The sequence below is a fragment of the Sitophilus oryzae genome, unplaced genomic scaffold, assembly GCF_002938485.1.
Source record: "Sitophilus oryzae breed Bouriz unplaced genomic scaffold, Soryzae_2.0 scaffold_815_pilon_pilon, whole genome shotgun sequence".
NCBI lineage: Eukaryota > Metazoa > Arthropoda > Insecta > Coleoptera > Curculionidae > Sitophilus > Sitophilus oryzae.
Window position 1 is genome coordinate 4354433 of NW_022147434.1, and position 20129 is coordinate 4374561.

The 20129-nt window shown below is 31.4% G+C and overlaps 1 protein-coding gene across 9 annotated transcripts in view; it reads right to left on the reverse strand.

The window, feature by feature from the left end:
* LOC115889476 (nuclear receptor coactivator 2) overlaps positions 1 to 20129 on the reverse strand; it is a 311795-nt gene that overhangs the window by 141785 nt on the left and 149881 nt on the right. For 7 of the 9 annotated variants that reach the window (XM_030909476.1, XM_030909482.1, XM_030909480.1 and 4 more), the window contains exon 2: positions 18045 to 18149. In XM_030909476.1, coding sequence (XP_030765336.1) covers positions 18045 to 18149 — 105 coding nt within the window. Of the gene's footprint in view, positions 1 to 10682; positions 10762 to 18044; positions 18150 to 18228; positions 18330 to 20129 lie in introns of those variants that run through there. The other 2 variants (XM_030909479.1, XM_030909481.1) reach the window with 2 other exon arrangements.

The following is a 20129-nucleotide window of genomic DNA, read 5'->3' on the forward strand; positions in this document are numbered from 1 at the left end:
GTAGACGGTAAAAGGAAACCGGGTGGATAACTCAAAAGGTACAAGGATATTTTCACGAAAAACTGAAAGGGGATAAACATGCAGAATGAGTAGGAAGAACCAGCGCACAATAGAATGCAATGGTGAAGAATAATTGTAAACTGCGTTAACAGCGACGACCAAAAAGTAAAGAGGCATTAGAGGCAATAAATAAATGAGATTTTTGAATGTCCGGAGTGCGGAGAAGAGATAACATCACGTATCGGGCTTTTCAGTCACAGAAAAGCTCATGAAAGGAAACGCCTTGCGTAACCATCTTCTGATGCGTGTCAAATACTCGTCAGCGAGTAATGGCGGTATGTATGTATTAACTTGCCAAACTTTTTGAAAAGGACAGGACTGGAGAATGTAACCTACGAATAATAAGAAGACCACAAAAGATTTGTGGTCCACCAAACCAAACTACTACCTCGAAGAATTTAATCTAATGATGTCATTTAAAATACATCTAAGTGTAGTAATATTTTTTCTTATAATAATTAATTCAATATAATAATTATATGACCAAAAAAGTCTGACTTTGTTGTGTAAACGTGTAAACTTTTTATTTGCAACGAGTTTTCGAAATAGTTACAGCATCAAGTAAAAAGCCGTTTTATTCGTCCATTTCCGTACCATATTAATTTAATTTAATATCAATAACACTCCCCATTGCGCAACAGCATCGAAACGAAATACCCACCGGAGCTATTAACATTATAGTAATAAAGGGAAAAAAGTTAGCATACCCGCATTTCCGCTCACCTGTTCCATTCAGGCGACATTTTATGCAATTCCCCGAGACTGGCTTTGACACATTTCGCTTCATTAAGAGATATTTTATTTTACGCCGCACTGTGCGTCCAGGGTTGGGTAAATAGCAAAATACATTTGACTACATTGACGGCTTGTTGACATTCTTCATTCCATCCCTTCAAAAACAATAGAGTGGTTTCGCGCAAAAAAGTCAGAAAGGAATCCTTCATCAGTGGCTCTTTTTTCGGTAGAGACGTTATCCCGTTGTCTAATTTCAGTAAAATTGATTCTCTATATCTTGAATTTACAAGCTTTGCACATATACAGGCACAGGTCTGTTTAGGATTGATTGACGTATTCAATTATTTTTGGTCACTTCCTGTTTTACCGGAAATGACAACTTTTGATTTTTAAATGGCACCCTTGGTATATTTTTACTTTATTAGATAGAAAATGACACTCTGAATAGTTATGGGCCCAAGGGGCCTTGGACCCAGAGTCTATAAATTGCTTTAAATATTAGGCTTTTTGGGTTAAAAATGGCTCCCTAAAACGTATATTCTACATTACTTTTTATTTGGGCTCCCATAAAATAAAATCCTGTATCCGTCCCTGTATCATATGTCAACTTTTGACACTTTCGCCATGTGTGCCATGGCTGTGTTAAAAATAATAATTTTTAATCAACATTCACCGGCCAACGTATCCTCGAAAATGTATGGTCAAGAAAAGTTGAACCAATAAATCCTACACGCTTTTCTTCATTTGAAAAATTCATATTTACAATTTTTGTTTATTTTAATTTACAAAGTTTGGATGTGACAGCTTCACATTTATGAGAGAAAAGACGATTGAACTTGTTTCCGTGGCTAACTAAGTGAAATTGTTTAAAAATGATTAGAATTGGCTATAACTCAGTAATTTTTTGAAGAAAACATATTATAGCTTATATCGCTAAAAAGGTTAAAAAATGGCGCTTTTTAGGAAGTCATGGCCAACTATGGTTCCCATTTAAAAAAACATATGTTCGTGTCATATGTCAAAAATGACAGGCTTTAGAAAAAAACGGAGGACACAATCTCATTAAGGATGTGATTATCTATAACTTTTATCTGAAAACTTTTTGTCTAAAATAGCTTATAATGGAATTAGGGACAATTTTTAAAATAGCCGAAATTCGTTTTTTTCGAAATATCTAGTAAGCCATGAACTTTTTCAAAAATCTCAAAGGCGCATATTTATGACGCCTCAAAATTGCAATTCTTTCTCCATTTAACCGACTCTCTATCTCCAGTAGATTCCGAGATACCCACAGAGAACATCGTAGGAGACTCACCCTGTATAACACGTAGTGCAGTAAAATTCTGCATCAGGGAAAAGTAAAATGTCCACTGGAGAAATAGATAGAGGCACAACCTTAGCAAGAAAGGACCTAATTCTAAAACCACAAAGGAACTGCTAGTGCATAGTAGGAATAAAGTGCGGATTACAACAGCTCTCTTGACAGGACATATGGCGGTCAAGTGTTACCTGAACAAGCTCAACCTGTATGAAAAAAAATCTTTGCCTGATGTAGACTCTGCGATAAATATCCTAAAACAGCGGAGCACATAATATGTCACTGCGAGACTCTGGATCGCAAGCGACACTTTCTATTTGGAAAACCAGGGCTAGAACCCCAACAGCTATGCTCTCATCCTATCAAGGACCTGCATAAGTGGGTGCAGGGTACAGAGATCGGAGATTGGGTGCAGACGTAGAAACGGGACAAACACAATAGGTCTTACAGGTCGCAGTGTTTCTGGTACAGGACGGCTCCTTAATTTTTAGAAAAAACATCATCAACGGGGGATTAAAATTAAACACCTGATGAGTTGAAAATAGGTGTTGAATTACATATTATATAAAAACCTCGATAAAAACGCACAACAAATTAAATATAATGAATAGGGATATTATTGCATTTTAAGCTTGAGAATTTTACAGATCTGTAACAGATGTCAGTTAAGACTTTTTCCAAGAAATAACATTTTTAGTGTCGTATGCTATAAAAGTGAAAAAAAAACTGCAATAATACAGTGATGGATAAGTTAACAGTTCGTATTTCAATTGAAGTTGAATTCCTTGAAATATTAATGCCGATTAAGTAGCGGAGTATCATGAAATATGATGACAATCTTGAATGTCATTAAGATATTCATTTCCATAATTACTCAAATTCGATATGGTAGTTACTAACGGATAATAACTATACGGGTGCATCTGTGGTTATAACTCTAGTTTTTTTATACAGGAGTTAACAGAATATGAGCGAAAAAATTCAGGTGATTCCTTTTTTTTAAATAAGCAAGGTTGATCATAAATATAGTAGTCTTTTTTTCGAGGTGTCCTTACCCTACAAAGCGTTAGCAATTGGTGTGTGTGTGTGTGTGAGTGTAAATACCTATGGTAAGCTGGGTCGTCAGTATTCATTGATCAATTTAGCGTTCGTGTTGAATTAATAGATAGTCCCAAAAAAATTGTCACAAAAATTTTGGTCGCAAATTTGTTCTTTAGCATCGAAAATTTGCGTCATTCGTTATGCGCGTCTTTTGTTTTTTCATGTTTCTCTAATATCGAATATGCAATAATACAATACGATAAAAAAAAAACGGCGTCAAAGATGGCTGGAAATGTCAATTGTTGAGAATGTTGGCCAGATGAAGTCCTTTTCAACAGCATTTTATTTTTATTGTGAGTAAAAAAGAATTTTAAATGGTGTAGTTTAAAATTCCAGAATAAATATTTTTTGGAAATAGATTTGCGTGTCTGGAAACGTTCTATCCTTTTTTAATCTCTCTATAATTAGGTTTAATTTTTAACAACCTTTATGTGTTAATTTTTAGTAATTGACGTCTATAGAGCCTCGGCAAAATTATCATCGACTGTCATTCACTAGCCCTCTTTGACGTTTTTTATTTTCGATCATACCGTATATTGTAATTAAATAAAAACGATAGTGTACAGGGTGTCCCACTAAGAATAGCCCTCGGCTGTATCTCGAAAAGTATTAGCCGTAGGGCTTACGGAAAAAAATATTTATAACTAAACGGGCTATGAGAAATTGCTGGAAATAATTTTCAAGTTTATAAAACGGCCGCTAGGGGGCGCAACTGCTATGGAAAATAAGAAAATATATTTTTTATAGAATTTTACCTAGATAATGGCTACTAAATAATAGCTTCATAATCTACAGTAAATTTTGGATTTTTTTTTGTTAGAACCATTTTCCCCTATTTGCTAAAATAAAGTGGTGGGGGAAGGTTAGATCTATCTTTATTTAAATGTTAATAACTCCGGACTGGATGATCAGAATCCAATCAAGGAGGGTTCGTTTAAAAGAGCGTTTCTTACTCTATATTATAACATAAAAATAATAATAATAAGGTTTTGAAAGTAGACGCTAGGTGGAGCTTTCTTACAATTTAACAAACATAGCGCGTTTTTTTCAAAAAAAATTAATACGATAGTATATGTTATTTTAGCTGATAGTAAAGAGTAGTAAAAGCTTAAAAAGTCAGCGAAAACCGCATCTTGATATCTTCTTTCAAACCGAAGATATTAGCAAAATTATAATAAATACTAAAAAATAAGACCTTTATTACCTTATTTTTACAACACGGTATCAGTAGCCCTCTTGATTATGCCTATTCTAACAAAAAAATAAGATAGAAACAGTTAGTTTATTTTAAAATCGACGAAATACCAGAATATCATAATACCAGAATATCATAATACCAGATGTATTAATATCTAATAATTAAGATATTAATAACAGTGAACAAGAAACGATGATTCAGTGAAGTCATGGTAGGCATTGGAAAAGAGTTGCTTTTGACGTAATAGTATATACGTCAAATTGTTATTAGATCAACATTTTGATAGACTTTTATCTTTTGATTGCTTTTTCAAAATGAAAACAACTTCAAGTACTTCAAATAATAAAGGCATTTTGAAAAAGCAATTAAAAGATAAAAACGCTGCTACCATGACTTCACTGAATCATCGTTTCTTGTTCACTGTTATTAATATCTTAATAATTTCCAGCAATTTCTCATGGCCCCTTTAATGATAAATATTTTTTTTCCGTAAGGCCTACGGCTAATACTTTTCGAGATACAGCCGAGAGCTATTCTTAGTGGGACACCCTGTACACACTGGAACTGGAAAATGAATGCGATAAAATAATGTTGTCAATGGCAGTGTTGTTCAAAGAGCTAGAAATAAACAGTTGTACAATACGTTCAAAAAGGCAAGAAATAAAAAAAAATCGAGTGTAAAACAATCAATTTAGATTTTTTTGTCTCTGCCATATACCGTCTGATCGAGAAAAAACGGCGTCAACGATGGCTATGAAGTGAAGATCGCTGTCATTTTATATGCAAAATTATATGGGAAATGTCATCGACCGTCATTTCCCAGCCAACTGGACGCCGTTTTTTTTTCGATCATACGGTATTTTCTACAGAGATCATATTTTATTATATAGGTCAACAAACAAATAATTGAAAAACATAGTGGTGCGATAATTTTTTCGAGGAGTGTATTATACAGAGTGTCCCAAAAATAAGTGCAAATATTTTAACTAATAGTATATTTCGGCCTCAGAAACACGCCCATGAGGTATGTTTTGCAAAAAAATATTAAAATTTGGAATTTTTTGAAAAAAATTTGGAAATTTTTTTAATTTTGAGCTAAAAAGCATAATTTCTTGATAATATGACAACAGAAACAAATCCAGAAAAGATTCAGTGGTTCTCAAAATTTTAGCAAAGCTTTTTTGGAAATTTTCAAAGTAAAATAACTCGGTTATTTTGGACTTACTTGAAAAACGGTAAAGAGAAAAAATGTTTCTTTTGACCAGATCTACAACGCCTTAAAATATTTGCACTTATTTCTGGGACACCCTGTATATACAAATGTTTTCTTCGAACTCCATATTCAGTATACCAGTGATAATATATAAAAAATAAAATATTACTGCTCCAAATTTCAAAGTTTTTTTCCAAAATTTAAACACAATTTGATTCTGTTACGGAAATATCAATTTTAATAATATATTTTAAATAAATATCAATTAAAAAAATCGCAATCAAACCAATACTAGGGCTTACTCAAGTATTATTATTTTAATATCGCATGACTTATTTGTTCTATAATCACATTTTAATAATTACAAAAATAAAACAATCTACTTCTATAAGTTCTTGAAATAGCTATTGTTACAAATACTAAACATTTTGTACAATAATTTAATTAATTTGTGAATTATACAGTATGATTGAATAAAAATGAAATCACAGTAGGTAGAAAAACATTTAGTAATAAAAAAGAAAAAAACGTATACAAATAAACACTATGCATAGAAAGAAAAAAGAAGAGTTTCTTAATTAACTATTACGAGTATACAGTATACATTTCTTATTACAAAAATTGTCGAAGAATAAAAAATATACTAAACATTGCAAGTGCTGCAGCGGTCTGAATAACCTGTATAATTGTATCATAGATTATTATTCTATACTTGTATGACGTACCCAAATAATCATTCTACTTTAATATGCGATTTGATTAGTGACATCCACTCACCAAATTTCAAGTTTTTGGTATACTTTTTTTAGGAAATTAAAATTAATGTGGTAATTTTGGTTCTCCCTATATAACCAAAATATTCTTTGGTCTATGTATAATGCTAGCATTTTATTTTGTCCTACGTTTAACAGACTAAAACTTTTTTAATTTTTGAAATAGAGCATTCGTTGAAGAAACAGATTATAGGGGCTTTAGTCAAGTATTATTGTTACCAGAAAAAATGTCATTCACTATCATATGTCAAAGATATTGGTATAACCAATTTTTTAATGATATACCTTGTATATCAGATCCATATTAGATAGCTTATCTTCCACTTATTTCAAAAATATTTACACATACCCTTTATTTTTAATAGTTTTATCGATATTTGATAGAACTTAGATAGGGTTGAATTAGATAGGGTTGCCAGACGTCCGAGATTTTCGGGAAAATCCTTGATTTAGGTAAGTTTTCCCGGATCCCGAAAAATCATACTATGAACGTCATTAAACTATAAACAAATAAGTAATTTCTCATATAATAAATCATATAAATGTGAAAAAATGCAAGACCGCAAGAATCTTGCATGCTTTGTGCAAGACCAAGACCATGACTAAGACTCGCTGGTCACTATTCATAAGCGTAATAACATTACGCTTATGAGTAGTGATGAGCGCGTTTTCGACGCGTTGGAACAAAGCTGAAGTAATGCTAATTGACCAATTAAATTGTAATTTGCAATTTGCAACCTTGAAGACTTTCTTAGCGACTTTCTTCTACACAGAGGTTATTTTTGATTGTGGCTATTTATTTTCTTTTTATTTGGCTATCCCACCAACAAAATGAAAATAAAACTGACAATTTATTCAAAGCTTCCATGCGATTTATTTTAATTTATTGAACACACTTGCGCTATCACATCTAATTATCTTATACGTTGTTGGCCGTAAGAACCAGATGTTTTTCTTCTTTATTTGAATAGTTAGTTAGTCTGCCTCCCCCATCTGCGGCATTAAGCACAATAGAACAGCTGCCATCTACCTGATAGATCAGAGTTTTTTCCCTTTCACAAAAAAAACCTTAAGGAATATTTTATGGTATAATCCCGCGAAGGTACCATGTGGCTGGATCGACGAATATCGTTTTCGGGTTAGATTAAATTTTTGATCGCAAGGTGCAAGATTAATACGAGTATTCAATAAAAAAGTATATAGGGTGTATCAAAACCTCCAATGATATATTTCATTTGTGGACACAAATTTAATAGTTAGATGTGAGACATTTAATTTTAACATTCAAAGTAACAAAAGAATCTCTAAAAAAAAAAGAAAATATTAAAACTCATTAGGGCTACAAACTTAGTGTGGACTGGAGAGTTAGTTATCAGTGGCGTAGGTACTCAGTAAGAGAGCAGTTAGTAGTAGATCAGTTTTAAATCATTTGCAGATGATGCTAACATTGTTAGCGAAATGCGCATCAAGAGCAAAAGTAGAGTTTTTTGGTGTATTGTGGTGAATTGTGAATTGATGTTATATTTTGCCATCAGTAGCCTCTAGAAGCTTGACTCTATTAGCTAACTAAAATTCAGAATTAAAAGTTTTTAAAACTTCGAAAAGTCGGAAACATTGGTCACTTTTAAAAACAAGTTAATCCTTTATTTTAAATGGAACACCCAGTAGATTATTCCGATATTCAATGGAGAATTCAAACAGGGTCCGGCAATAGTGCGTCGGGCATCTGTAGCTCCTAGAATAAAAAACTTGGGAATTTTGTTTAAGTGCTAACGTAAAGTATGTACTAGGATGTATTTCAGGAAAATATTTTTACTTTTACAGGGTGGGTCAAAAAAGTGTGAGTGGATAGGCATGATTTTTTTTAAATGGAACACCCTGTATATTCTTGCATTTTTGGCTTCCTTTCAAATCACTTTACAAAATCCTAAAATATGAGTAAATATATTTCAATAATTTCAGAAATATTAATAAATAAATAAAAAATATATATTTTTCTGCCTTCCTTAAAAAAATTATATTAGAAATACAAGAACTGTCCTGATTCCTGATATCAAAACTATATTAGGTATTTACTTAACTTTCCTATAAATATCGTAATCTTAAATCATACAGGATGTTCAAAATTCTACGCCAAACTTTCTAAATTATAAAATAATTTTTCTTAGATTTTTTTTTTAAATGGAACACCCTGTATATTATTTTTTTATTAGATGGAGAATTAAAAAATGAACAATTCTTGTATTTAAAGTATTTCAAAATTTTTAATGGTTTAGTTTAGTAGATACACGCAGTATTATTTCATATGGCTCTCTCAACGGTAAAATACGAGAGAAAAATCATTACTAACTTTGCTTTCATAAAAATTTACTATGGAAAATGCCATATGAAATATCAAACCGCAAATATCTGCGAAACCGTTAAATTTTTTTATATATTTTAAATAGAAAAAAAATATTGTTTAATTCTCTATCTATTAAACAAATAATATACAGGGTGTTCCATTTAAAAAAACCAAGAAAAATTATTTTATATTTTAGAAAATTTGGCGTAAAATTTTGACATCCCTATGATTTAAGATTACCATATTTATAGCAAAGTTAAGTACAGACCATCTAAACAAAAAACCTAATATAGTTTTGATTTCAGAACAGTTCTTGTATTTTTAATAATTTTTTTAAGAAAGGCTGAAAAATACATATTTTTTATTTACTTATTAATATCTCTGAAACTATCCAAATATATTTACTCATATCTTAGAATTATGTAAACTGTGTTCCATTTAAAGAAAATCATCCCGGTCCACTCACACTTTTTTGAGCCCTATAGAAGATAAAACATTTTCCTGAAATACATCCTAGTACATAGTTTAGGTTTGCACTTAAACAAAATTCTCTCTCTTTTTATTCTAGGAGCTACAGATGCCCGACGCAATATTGCCGGACCCTGTATCTTCAAAATACTATTAAGGTTGCCTGTACAAGACAAACGACAAACATTTTCTAGACAAGACTTAGACAAACATTTTCCTAGATATTTTAATTTTTATGAATTTGCGTTATGATTTTTATTAATTGATAAAATCTAGGTAGCTGTGATATATGTTTTGTAAATTTAACAAAACTTAAATGATGTAGAGTAAAATATTCAATGGTATTAAAGAGATACGCGTTTAAGTCATATTTTAATTATTACAGAATTATAACTAGATTTAAAGGTATAATTATGTGACAAAAATTAAAAAGATGAAATCAAATGCTTCCTTTCCTGATCACTGCATAAAATGATTCTCTTTTCACAAGATCTCTTCATGCTAAGAGGCATATGAGGAATTCTACTTCGAAAAGCAGCCACAATCCTTTCTTTTATGTTGTCGACAGTAGCTGGTCGATATTTGTAAACACTGTCTTTAACATATCCCCATAAAAAGTCCGGACTAGATAAATCAGAAACATTTAAGTATTCTCTTAATTAGTGAATGCAAACACTGCAGTCAACAATTAGTAGAATCATATTAATTCTCTGTGATGTAAGATAAGATTCCGTTTTCGCCAAATTTCTGAGTATTTGTTTTTTTAACTGACACAAAATGATAGCTAATTGTTAAAGTTGAATTAATTTGGCAGCTATGTGGAAGTAACGGCGTTGACATATCACAGCCACCTAGATTTTATCAAATAATAAAGATCTACTGACACTAAATTTAGATTCTCTCACAAATATGCTGTTTTGGGTTAAAATTTCCTTTTTCCTCTGGATCTCGAAATTTCCCACAAATCGGAAAATTTCCCACGAGTTGGCATCACTGTTGGCGACGTACCATAACCAACAGTTCTAGTAAAATGGCCTAAATCGTACCATAACAAACAGTTCTAGTAAGATTGTAGGATATTTGTCAATAAGTTACGGCAGACCTGATAAGCAAATAGAGAAAAATTGTCAAAACTGTAGCTGCTTTACTAACAGGGCACTAAAACCTCAATAAACATTTAAAGCTGATTGACGGATGACGCCATGTCGCCATGTGCAGATTGTCAATCCGAAAAAACCACATTTTATGTCAGTGCGATAGCCTGACACATGTGCGGTTCTTTGTACTAGGCAATGATAAGCCTATGATTGGTAAAGAGCTATATGATAGGATCGGTCTCCATATTATTAAACTTTGAGAAGTAGGTATACGATTGATCAGGAGACCACAATAGATCTGTAAAGGTCGCAGTGGAATAGGCCAATAGCCAACTCAAAAAATTTAACATAATCTACTAGTAAAAACAATCTTACGTAAAAGAAGGGGTAGCATCCGCGAGGACTTTCGACTCTCCCATAATCCGGCAACAATGTTACACCACTGACGCGAGAGCAGCACTTTGATAGCGGTAACGAAAAAAAAGGCACTTTGTTCGAGCCACGGTTCTATCGCCGTTCCATCTACACTGACTAAGCGACTTAATTACTATCAAAAAGCGATGACAAAAGCGCACGTCCGCTAGGAAAAGTGGCATATCAGCGTTTTCGGTAAGACCGTGGTGTGTTTTAAAACAATAAAAAGGTGGGGAGAGAAGAAGATTATTCTTTGCGACGTGTCCGCGGTCTAGACAGTGGCGTAGGGTACGCTATTCATTTTTAATCGCCATTAAAAATTCAAATTATAATTTGCTTATAATTTGGGCGACAAAAACGCTTCAGCGTTCGTATATTTATATTTCAGTATACCAATCTTCTATAGTCTGCCCAACGAATCAGAGCAGGTTTCGACAGATGATAACAGAAAAAAAGCAGATGATCGCTATATGTTATAATAACTATATATGGATGACATTCGTCATACATCGTCTGCCGTTGTTTTTATACAATAATTATCATAATATTTTTTTTTATAATGGGTTATTACAAAAATGACACATGATAATTCAATATGACGGTAAAGAAATTAAGAAAATCAATATTACTTTTTACTGGCTTTGACAATTAACGTTCCATCTCGTCTTGCAAATTTACAATCAATGTAGGTACAAGTTGAAATTTAAATACTACTTGCAAAATCATCTAATATATTCAGAATCATTTCCCAACTAATATTTTCAAACGACGTCATAGCGTCATAACAGTTGTACGTGTTAAATTATACAACAAAAAACTTTATTTACATTTATACAGTTTTATACAAAATCCAAAACAATAACAAATTGGTTAAAATTTTCTGAAAATTACTTTTACAACCTTGAAGAAAGACTAATTATTAATAAAAATATATACAGGGTGAATCTTAAATAAGCGCACATATTTATTGATTGTGTCGAGGATTTTTTTGCGAAAAAATAAATTTGAAAATGTTGTTTTTTTCGAAAAAAAATTGGAATTGTTTTTTAATTTTTAGTTAACGATCAAATAAATAAATAACGATCAAATCCTGTGGCTTGGTTTGGATATGCAGCAATTAAAACTGTGATAGCCCCCTTAGTTAATACAAAATGCCATTGAAGTTACAGTACTTCTGTCCGTTCTGTAGCTAGGGGGTATCCGTGAGAGGGGAAACGATACTCTCTCGATATTTTTCGTAAAAAATTAGACGACGCGTCCCGTCAATAAAAATTCGACAAATTTGCAAGTAGCCAATAAAATGAGTGGGCGGAACGATTTGCGGTGACGTACTCGTCAAGTCGACGTATAAAATATATTGCTGTTTATTTAAATGTTTTTTGTCCGCATTCCTTTCATAGACACAGATCCAGCAGACGTACTGTACAACTTCAGCCTCCCTTTTGTATTTCAGTTGACGGACAACAGAAAAACGACGTTTTGCACACGAGTGCTACAGTTTGTTGGCTCGAGCCGCAGGCATGAGCCACAAATCGAACGAGTGTAGAAAGAAGTTTTCGAACGAGTTTTTTACGCTATTTTTTCTATAAGATCACAAATTAGCAGAAGACTCACTCAGTTTTTGTCAGTTTTGTGGAATAATTTGCGATGTAATGATGACACTTTTCTGACGGCTGGGTTGCGTTTGGCGTTTCAGCTAAACATTGGAGGATTGGAGGTTAAAAATGTTAAAATTAACACATGTCGTGTGCACTAAGACACATGTCGTGCCCTAAATCCTTAGCACACGACAGTTTGTAAAACGCCGATTTCAGATCGAGTTTTCCGTGTGTTAAACTGTATTTTCCAGGCTAGTCGTAGAAAAAGTATTTTGTATATTGGAGTGAATTAGTGTTTTATTTTGTTGTTGTAACACCAAAGGTTACAACCTCAACTGCATTCTAGCTTTAGTTAGTTTTTTTTTTTAATATTTAAATAATATTCCACAATTTGAAATACTGACCAGTACCTAAAAGCTCACATTTACTGATATGTTATGCCAGTAAGTGATCAACAACGAATTTCGAAGAACTTTTACTAGTGTAGTTAGTATGTTAGTATTCACTGGAGTTTACTAGTGCAGCTGAAAATTTGTGTAAAAAAAGTGTGAAATTCAATATTAAATTAAGACATTCAAAGCAAACAAATTCGTATTAAAAAAATAGAGAATCACAAAATAACAAAGGTTGAAGCCAAAGCATTCAGAAGTTACACTAATAACTTCGGGTTGATTGATGGTCAGTTAGTGGGTAGATGCTTGATGCGTTTTGATGTGGTTAAGTACTCATTCAAATATCCTAGTTTTGGTGTTTCTGCTTTGTTATCTTTTTCTTATAATTTTAAGATGAGTGAATCAGGTTAAACATGGAGGTAATTCAATGTTCCCAAAAGTTTTATTTGTTCCAGCTTCCACCAACGCGCTTCCTATTGTGTCATAGAAGTACTTTTACTAACTACATTTAGTAAATGTTACTCCTACTAGCGACTGTTAACAATCGACAAATTTCTTTAAAATACGACATTTACAGGTCCAATGCGTAATTGTTTCCTATGAATGTTTCCATTTCCTAGTGAAATGTTAACATTTATTAAATTTTCAACTTTTACTGTAACATGTTTAAAATTTAACAGTGCAATGCAAATCAGTACTGCAACTTATCATTTAATAAAAGATAAACCGCAGTTCTCAAATTTTGTTATAATCCGCGTAACATTGTGTATATTTTAGTGTTTTATTGTTAAGCTTTCCATTTTGTAGTCTTCGCCCATTACGTAGATACGCAATTTTAGCAAGAAAACAAACTTTAAATCAATTAATTTCAACCACGCATGCTCCAATTAGTTTAAAAAGCAATTTTATACGCAAACTTATCAATATCATTCCTTTCCGTAAATTACAATACTTTAATATGTTGCCATCGAGTAAATATTTTAAAAAGCTCCGAAAAATTCGCTCTTTACAATTCGACGCAGAGAGATCTGAAGAAAACGACCCATTTAATATCGAGCTGAAATTTCAAAAGGAGAAATTAAGACGAGTTGGCTTTGACAGCGCCACTTTATTCGTCGTTTTTCAATTAGGCTCTGAGACGTTTTCCATTACCTAATACTCATTTGAAACTTGCCTTTCCCTTAGAGAAGAAAAAATATCGACGAAAGATTTCAATCAACGTATATGTATATATTCTGTAAGATGTTTTTCTTTCAAAATTATATTAAATATAATACTAATAAATTTTATTAATATTGTCGCTATGGAAATGTCTAATAAGACGTATTATTTTGTTTTTGTTTGAAGAACATTAAGCGAACACTACCTATTTTTACCATATGATCGACAAAAGGCACCAGAGTTGGTTAATCGTCATATCATAACCCATTTTGTGATACGATGCGAGCATATTTTCATTAAGAGGGTTGTAACAGTTTTGTTCGGATTTTAACATTCTCGCCTTGACCGCTGCTTATAGGCTAGGTGCCATTCTCCGCCGGTGTTGCCACCATCAGAGTATATCGTAAACAACTCATAATATACAAATACACGGGTTTAAATAGCGAGTATACGAAAAAAAAGTATAATTATTCTAAAAGTGTTCAAATTCAAGGTTATTATTTGTGTCAAATTATATAAAATAACTAGCATTCTGGAAAATGATAAATATTTGCGGTATTGCTTTTGCATTTTGGTTTGTGTTATTACGTGTATTTTGTGTTTTTCTTTTAAGATAAGTGCACGAAATATCGAGGGAAAAGTTAAATAAAGTTATTAAAACCTTAGTAAAGCTTAAGTAAAACTTTAGTAAACCCAGAGAGTTGTATTAGCCATCAATAAAGTTTGTACCTATACCTACTATCTCGTATATGGTACCAAAACTGGAGTAGCTGTATAAGACATCACATGCACGATAGGGAAATAATAACAGCTTTTAGTACTGTAGAGAGATGAGGTCAAAAATAAAATACTGGTTAAAAAAATTAAGATTAAAGTTAATTAAGTGTTTGTGAATTATTGAAATTATTATTAATAAAATACAGGGTAAATGTTGAGAGCGAGACTTTGAGTCTTTTTTCTACTTCTTTTTAAAATAAAGGGTGGCAATGGCGCCTCTCATAAGCCGCGGAGGCTCCAAGGAGAACGAGAGTTTGTATTGAAATAACATTTTGTGAGCATATGTAGGTTAATTTAAAGCATTTTTTAAAATATAGAGTGTTCTACAGGGTGTCCATCCTATATATTAATTGATTTTCGGATTCTAGGAAATACTAACTAGGTTTTTGACATATTTATCATTTTCTAAAAATGAAGAACAAATTTTAAATTTCAATAAAAGCTACCTAAATTGAAATTTACCCTGAACAGCCTAGTGTGTAAAGGGAAATTAAAATAACTATGGTTGAACATCATAATACGATGACCAGCAAACTCCATAAGACGACGCATGGTGTCATTGATGACGTGCACCCAAAGTTGTTTTAATTTCCCTATAGTTAAAATAACTATTGTATCTTAAATTAAGTTATAAATAAATAACGCTTTATTATACAAAAAGCCAAAATAGCTTTATCAACAAAGCATTTACAAAACAAACAAAAGCACAACAAATTTACAAACTTGACCCAAAAAGTCATACAGGATGATACAAAATTAATATTGAACATTGGTTACCTTTAAAAGCAAGTTACTCTTTTATTTTAAATGGAACACCCAGTATATTATTCCTTCCAATATTCAACGGGAAATGCATGTCTCTTCCAAATACTATTGAGGTTGTGATATTTGTGATTTTGCGTCAGTAGATATTTATTATTTGATAAAACCTAAACGGCCGTGAGATAGCTTTTGTTAATTTTACAAAAATTAAAGGATGTAGAATAAAATATTGTACGGTTGTTCAATATTTGCGAATATTGAATACTGAACATAAATTATGAGCATTTAAGTATTCTATTAATTGGTGAATGCAGTGTGCATTCGCCAATTAATGGAATAACCAACCAACTAATGCAATCATGTCAATTCACTCTGATGTAGGATAAGTTTCCATTTTTGGCAAATTGCTGAGTTTTTTTTTTAACTGACTGAAAATGATAACTAGTTATTAAAGTTGAACTAATTTGATAGCTGTATTGAAGTAACGTCAAACATATCAAAGCCCACCCTAGATTTTATCAAATAATAAAGATCTACTGACACTAAATAAGCATTAAATCATAAAAATAAAAATATTTATCTAGAAAAATATTTATCTAAGGAGTAGACAACCTTAATAGCATTTTGAAGAGACATGCATTTCCCATTGAATATTGAAATAATATACTGGATGTTCCATTTAAAATAAAGGAGTAACATGCTTTTAAAGGTAACCAATGTTCAATATTAATTTTGTCTCACCCTGTATAACTTTTTGGATCAAGTTTTAATATGATTTACAATAGTTAAATAATAGATTATATTAGGCATATACCGGGTTAATTCCAATTTAGGTAGCTTTTATTGAAATTTAAAACTTCATTTTTAGAAAATGTTAAATATGTCAAAAACATTACATTACCCAAAAAAAGTTACACATCAAAGTTGTTTTTTTGTGTAATGGAACACCCTATATATTAATTGGTTTTCAGATTCTAGGAGGAAAATAAAGGTGTGTTTCATTAGAGAAGTACCGTATCATCGAATAAAAACGGCGTCAGCGATGGCTATGAAATGAAGATCGCTGTCATTTTATATGTAAAATTATATGGTAAATGTCATAGATTGTCATTTTATAGCCATCGCTGACGCCGTGTTTATTCGATCATACGGTACTTCTCTAATGAAACACACCTTTATTTTCCTGCTAGAATCTGTAAATCAATTAATATACAGGGTGGTCCGAATTGTATTCCGGAAACTTCGGCAGCATATTCTGCAGATAAAAATAAATAAAAAAGTTCGTATAAATGTAGGTCCTAAAATGCTTAGTTTCAGAGATACGGGGTGTAGAAGTTTCATTTTTATTTCGATTTTTTCTAAATAATTTTTGAAGTAACGTCAATATTTGGATGAAAATTGGTGTTTGGGAGTTTTTTGGCATGAGAAATTTGATTTTGATGTCAATATGACTCCTACTAGTAGAAGGCGCCACCTACATGCGTTTTAAATATTTTGAAGCGTAATAACTTTTTGTCCGTACCTGTATAAAACTACCGAGCCAAAAAATATACATCTCTGTGACTTTTTACGTAAAAAATATCTCTTTGTAAAAATCGCTACGAGCAACCGTTCTTAAGATATTTAGAATGGAAATAGTCAATACATGTCATTATTGACGAAAAATAAACACGTTGAGTAAATAGTTATTTCACTGAAATAATAAATTTGAAAATTTTTATTTTTTTTAAATTAATCATAAATTTTTCTGCAAAAAATGTTGATAAAACAGTTTCTGTTGAACTTTTGGCGCAAAAATATTTCAAATTTATGATTTCAGTTTAATAACTATATTTAGTCAACATGTTTAATTAATGTCAATGATGACAGGTATTAATAATTTCGATTCCAAATATCTCGAAAACCATTACTCGTAGCGATTTTTACCAAGAGACCTTTTTTACGTAAAAAATGTCGTACATGTATATTTTTTTACTCAGTAGTTTTATACAGGTACGGACAAAAAGTTATTACTCTTCAAACCGGTTAAAAAATATGTAGGTGGCGCCCTCTACTAGTAGGAGCCATATTGACATCAAAATCAAATTTCTCATGTCAAAAAACTTCCAGACACCAATTTTCATTCAAATATTGACTTTACTTCAAAAATTATTTAGAAAAAATCGAAAGAAAAATGAAACTTCTACACCCTGTATCTCCGAAACTAAGCAATTTAGGACATACATTTATACGAACTTTTTTACCTATTTTTATCTGCGGAATATGCTGCCGGAATACAATTCGGACCACCTAACAACTTTGATGTGTAACTTTTTTTGGGGACACTCTGTAGATCTCCCTATATTATAAAATATCTCGATTAGAATTTCTGAGTATAAAACTCTGTATGAAACAGTTTTTTTTCTTAAAACTTTGAATTAATCATTTGTTACTAAAATTTTAAATAATATATTAATATCCCGTTTTGCATTCTATAACCGACTTATTTCTTTGTAAAATAAAATAAACTACTTTGAAATTAAAATGACAGACACATATCTATCACTGTCAAGGATGTTGTCGTTCGACAGACTATACTGTAAAAATTGCATTTTAGTGCGTAGCATTATTAAGCATTAAATGTATGTACTTACATTTGCGTTTGGGGTTTGTTATCAACTTTTTTCCGTTTCTGTTTAATTCCGGTGAGAGCGCTCATCTTGGCAGCCCACACCGGATCGTGCAGCTCACAGTTGAACCTGCAACAAAAAAATAGTATTACAATACTGAAAAACGTAATAGTTTGGATATAGAGCTGGGAAGTTTAGTTCACTTAACCGATTGTGAATAGTACTCGTACAAGTGAATAGTACAAAAGACTAGTTCATTTAGTTTTTAGTTCAGTGAGTTGTAATATTCGTATTTCGAACAGTGAAAGCTATTTATGCTGTGGTGAAAAAATGGAATGAATCAACACAATTATAAATAACAAACAATATTTCAAAGTGATGTATCTAGTATCATTGATAATTGATTAGATATATTGAAAATGATAATAGGATAAATAATGACTTCATAAAATCTATTTTATTTTATTCAAAAGAACAGGAATTCGTCATAAAACCCATAAAACAATAAACATTGTTTATAAAAATTTCAAAATATAATCTTTATTTTTAATAAACAACTAGCATTATAAAGCTAGCAGATGAATGAAATTTGTTAAGAATTAACATGAAAATGTTGAAATGATGAAATGAACTTAAAAGATCCCTTTGATTACGCCAGTAACCTAAATATTTGGTATACCTTTTAAAATACCGCTTATGCCAGTATAATTTATTAAATACATATTAAAGTTCCAGACATTCCTAAGTATAAAACTTCCAGTGCTTACCAACTGGAAACATTTCTGAAATTAATAAAACAAGAATTCTTTCAAAAAATATTTGAACGGAAAAAAGTAATATTCCTTGCATACTTGGGATACATTTCTTACATCAATTATTTATAATTAAGATTTTACGGAAATTCTTCATTCGAATGCAGATGCATGAGCATTTCATAAGAGTAAAAAATAAATATTTAAGAAAATTAGTAACCTTATTTAGAAAAACATTATATGCATTATGCATTAATGCTAAATACCAACTTTTAATAAAAATATTATCTGGAATATCCTTCAAAATACGTGATATTTTTAATATATCAGAATACACCACGGTAACTTGGTAGTAGGCTTTATATATCATGTTAAGTTAGCCTATTCCTTATATAAAATAATAGACACAGTTATACGTATAAATGGGTATTTTTAATGCATGCTTTCAATGTAGAGATTGTAAGAAGAAACAAGAAACAGATATGTCTCTAGGTGGCAGTGAGGTATTGGCCAGCAGACTATTATATATATATACAGACCTCCAAGTATAGCTTTAGAGATTTTAAATAATGGCCAAGTAAATATAAAGGATAAACGTATGAGCTTATTATATGCCTCTAAAATACTAGTGTTATGTGGCTATAGTAAAGAATACAGACAAAGGGCAATAAGTCTTTTGGACAGTAGTGCTACATGCAGATATCTAAGAAGAATAGCGTGGGCTAATAAATTAAAGAAAGAAACTGTCAATGAAGAATATAAAACTTCTATATAAAGTATATCTATCAATTATCATATCAAATACAATAAAAGTGATAGATTTATTAAATATTAAAATAATTAAAATAGCTATGTGATGATGACACCGTGACGTTTACAACTTTAAATCAAGAGTACCATTTACTAGGGTATTCTTCACTAGGGTAAACATCTGTGGAATTTACACATCTCCCAAAAAAAAAAATCAATAATATGTCAGCCATTTCCGACGCTTAGACGGACGCTAATGGACGAGTTAAAATCCAGTATCAAGCAGTTCTAAAAATGTAGCTTTTGAAAGCCAATACACCTACGCATCAAAAACGAAGGTTGAATAACATGAAGGTTGAATGACTGTGCACCATCATTTACGACCGAAAAATGTTTTGTAGTTGAATTAGATGAACTATCTCCGAGACGTCCAAAAACTGTAACCACGGTTGATACCACTACTCAAGTTCACTAAATGGTACTTACTACACAACCGTCAAATTAAAGTAAAACCAAGTTAAGGCTATGAACATGTCCAAAAAACGTATTTGTCACAAACTTAATCAAGATTATGAAATGAACCAGGTGTCTGCGCATTGGATTTTGC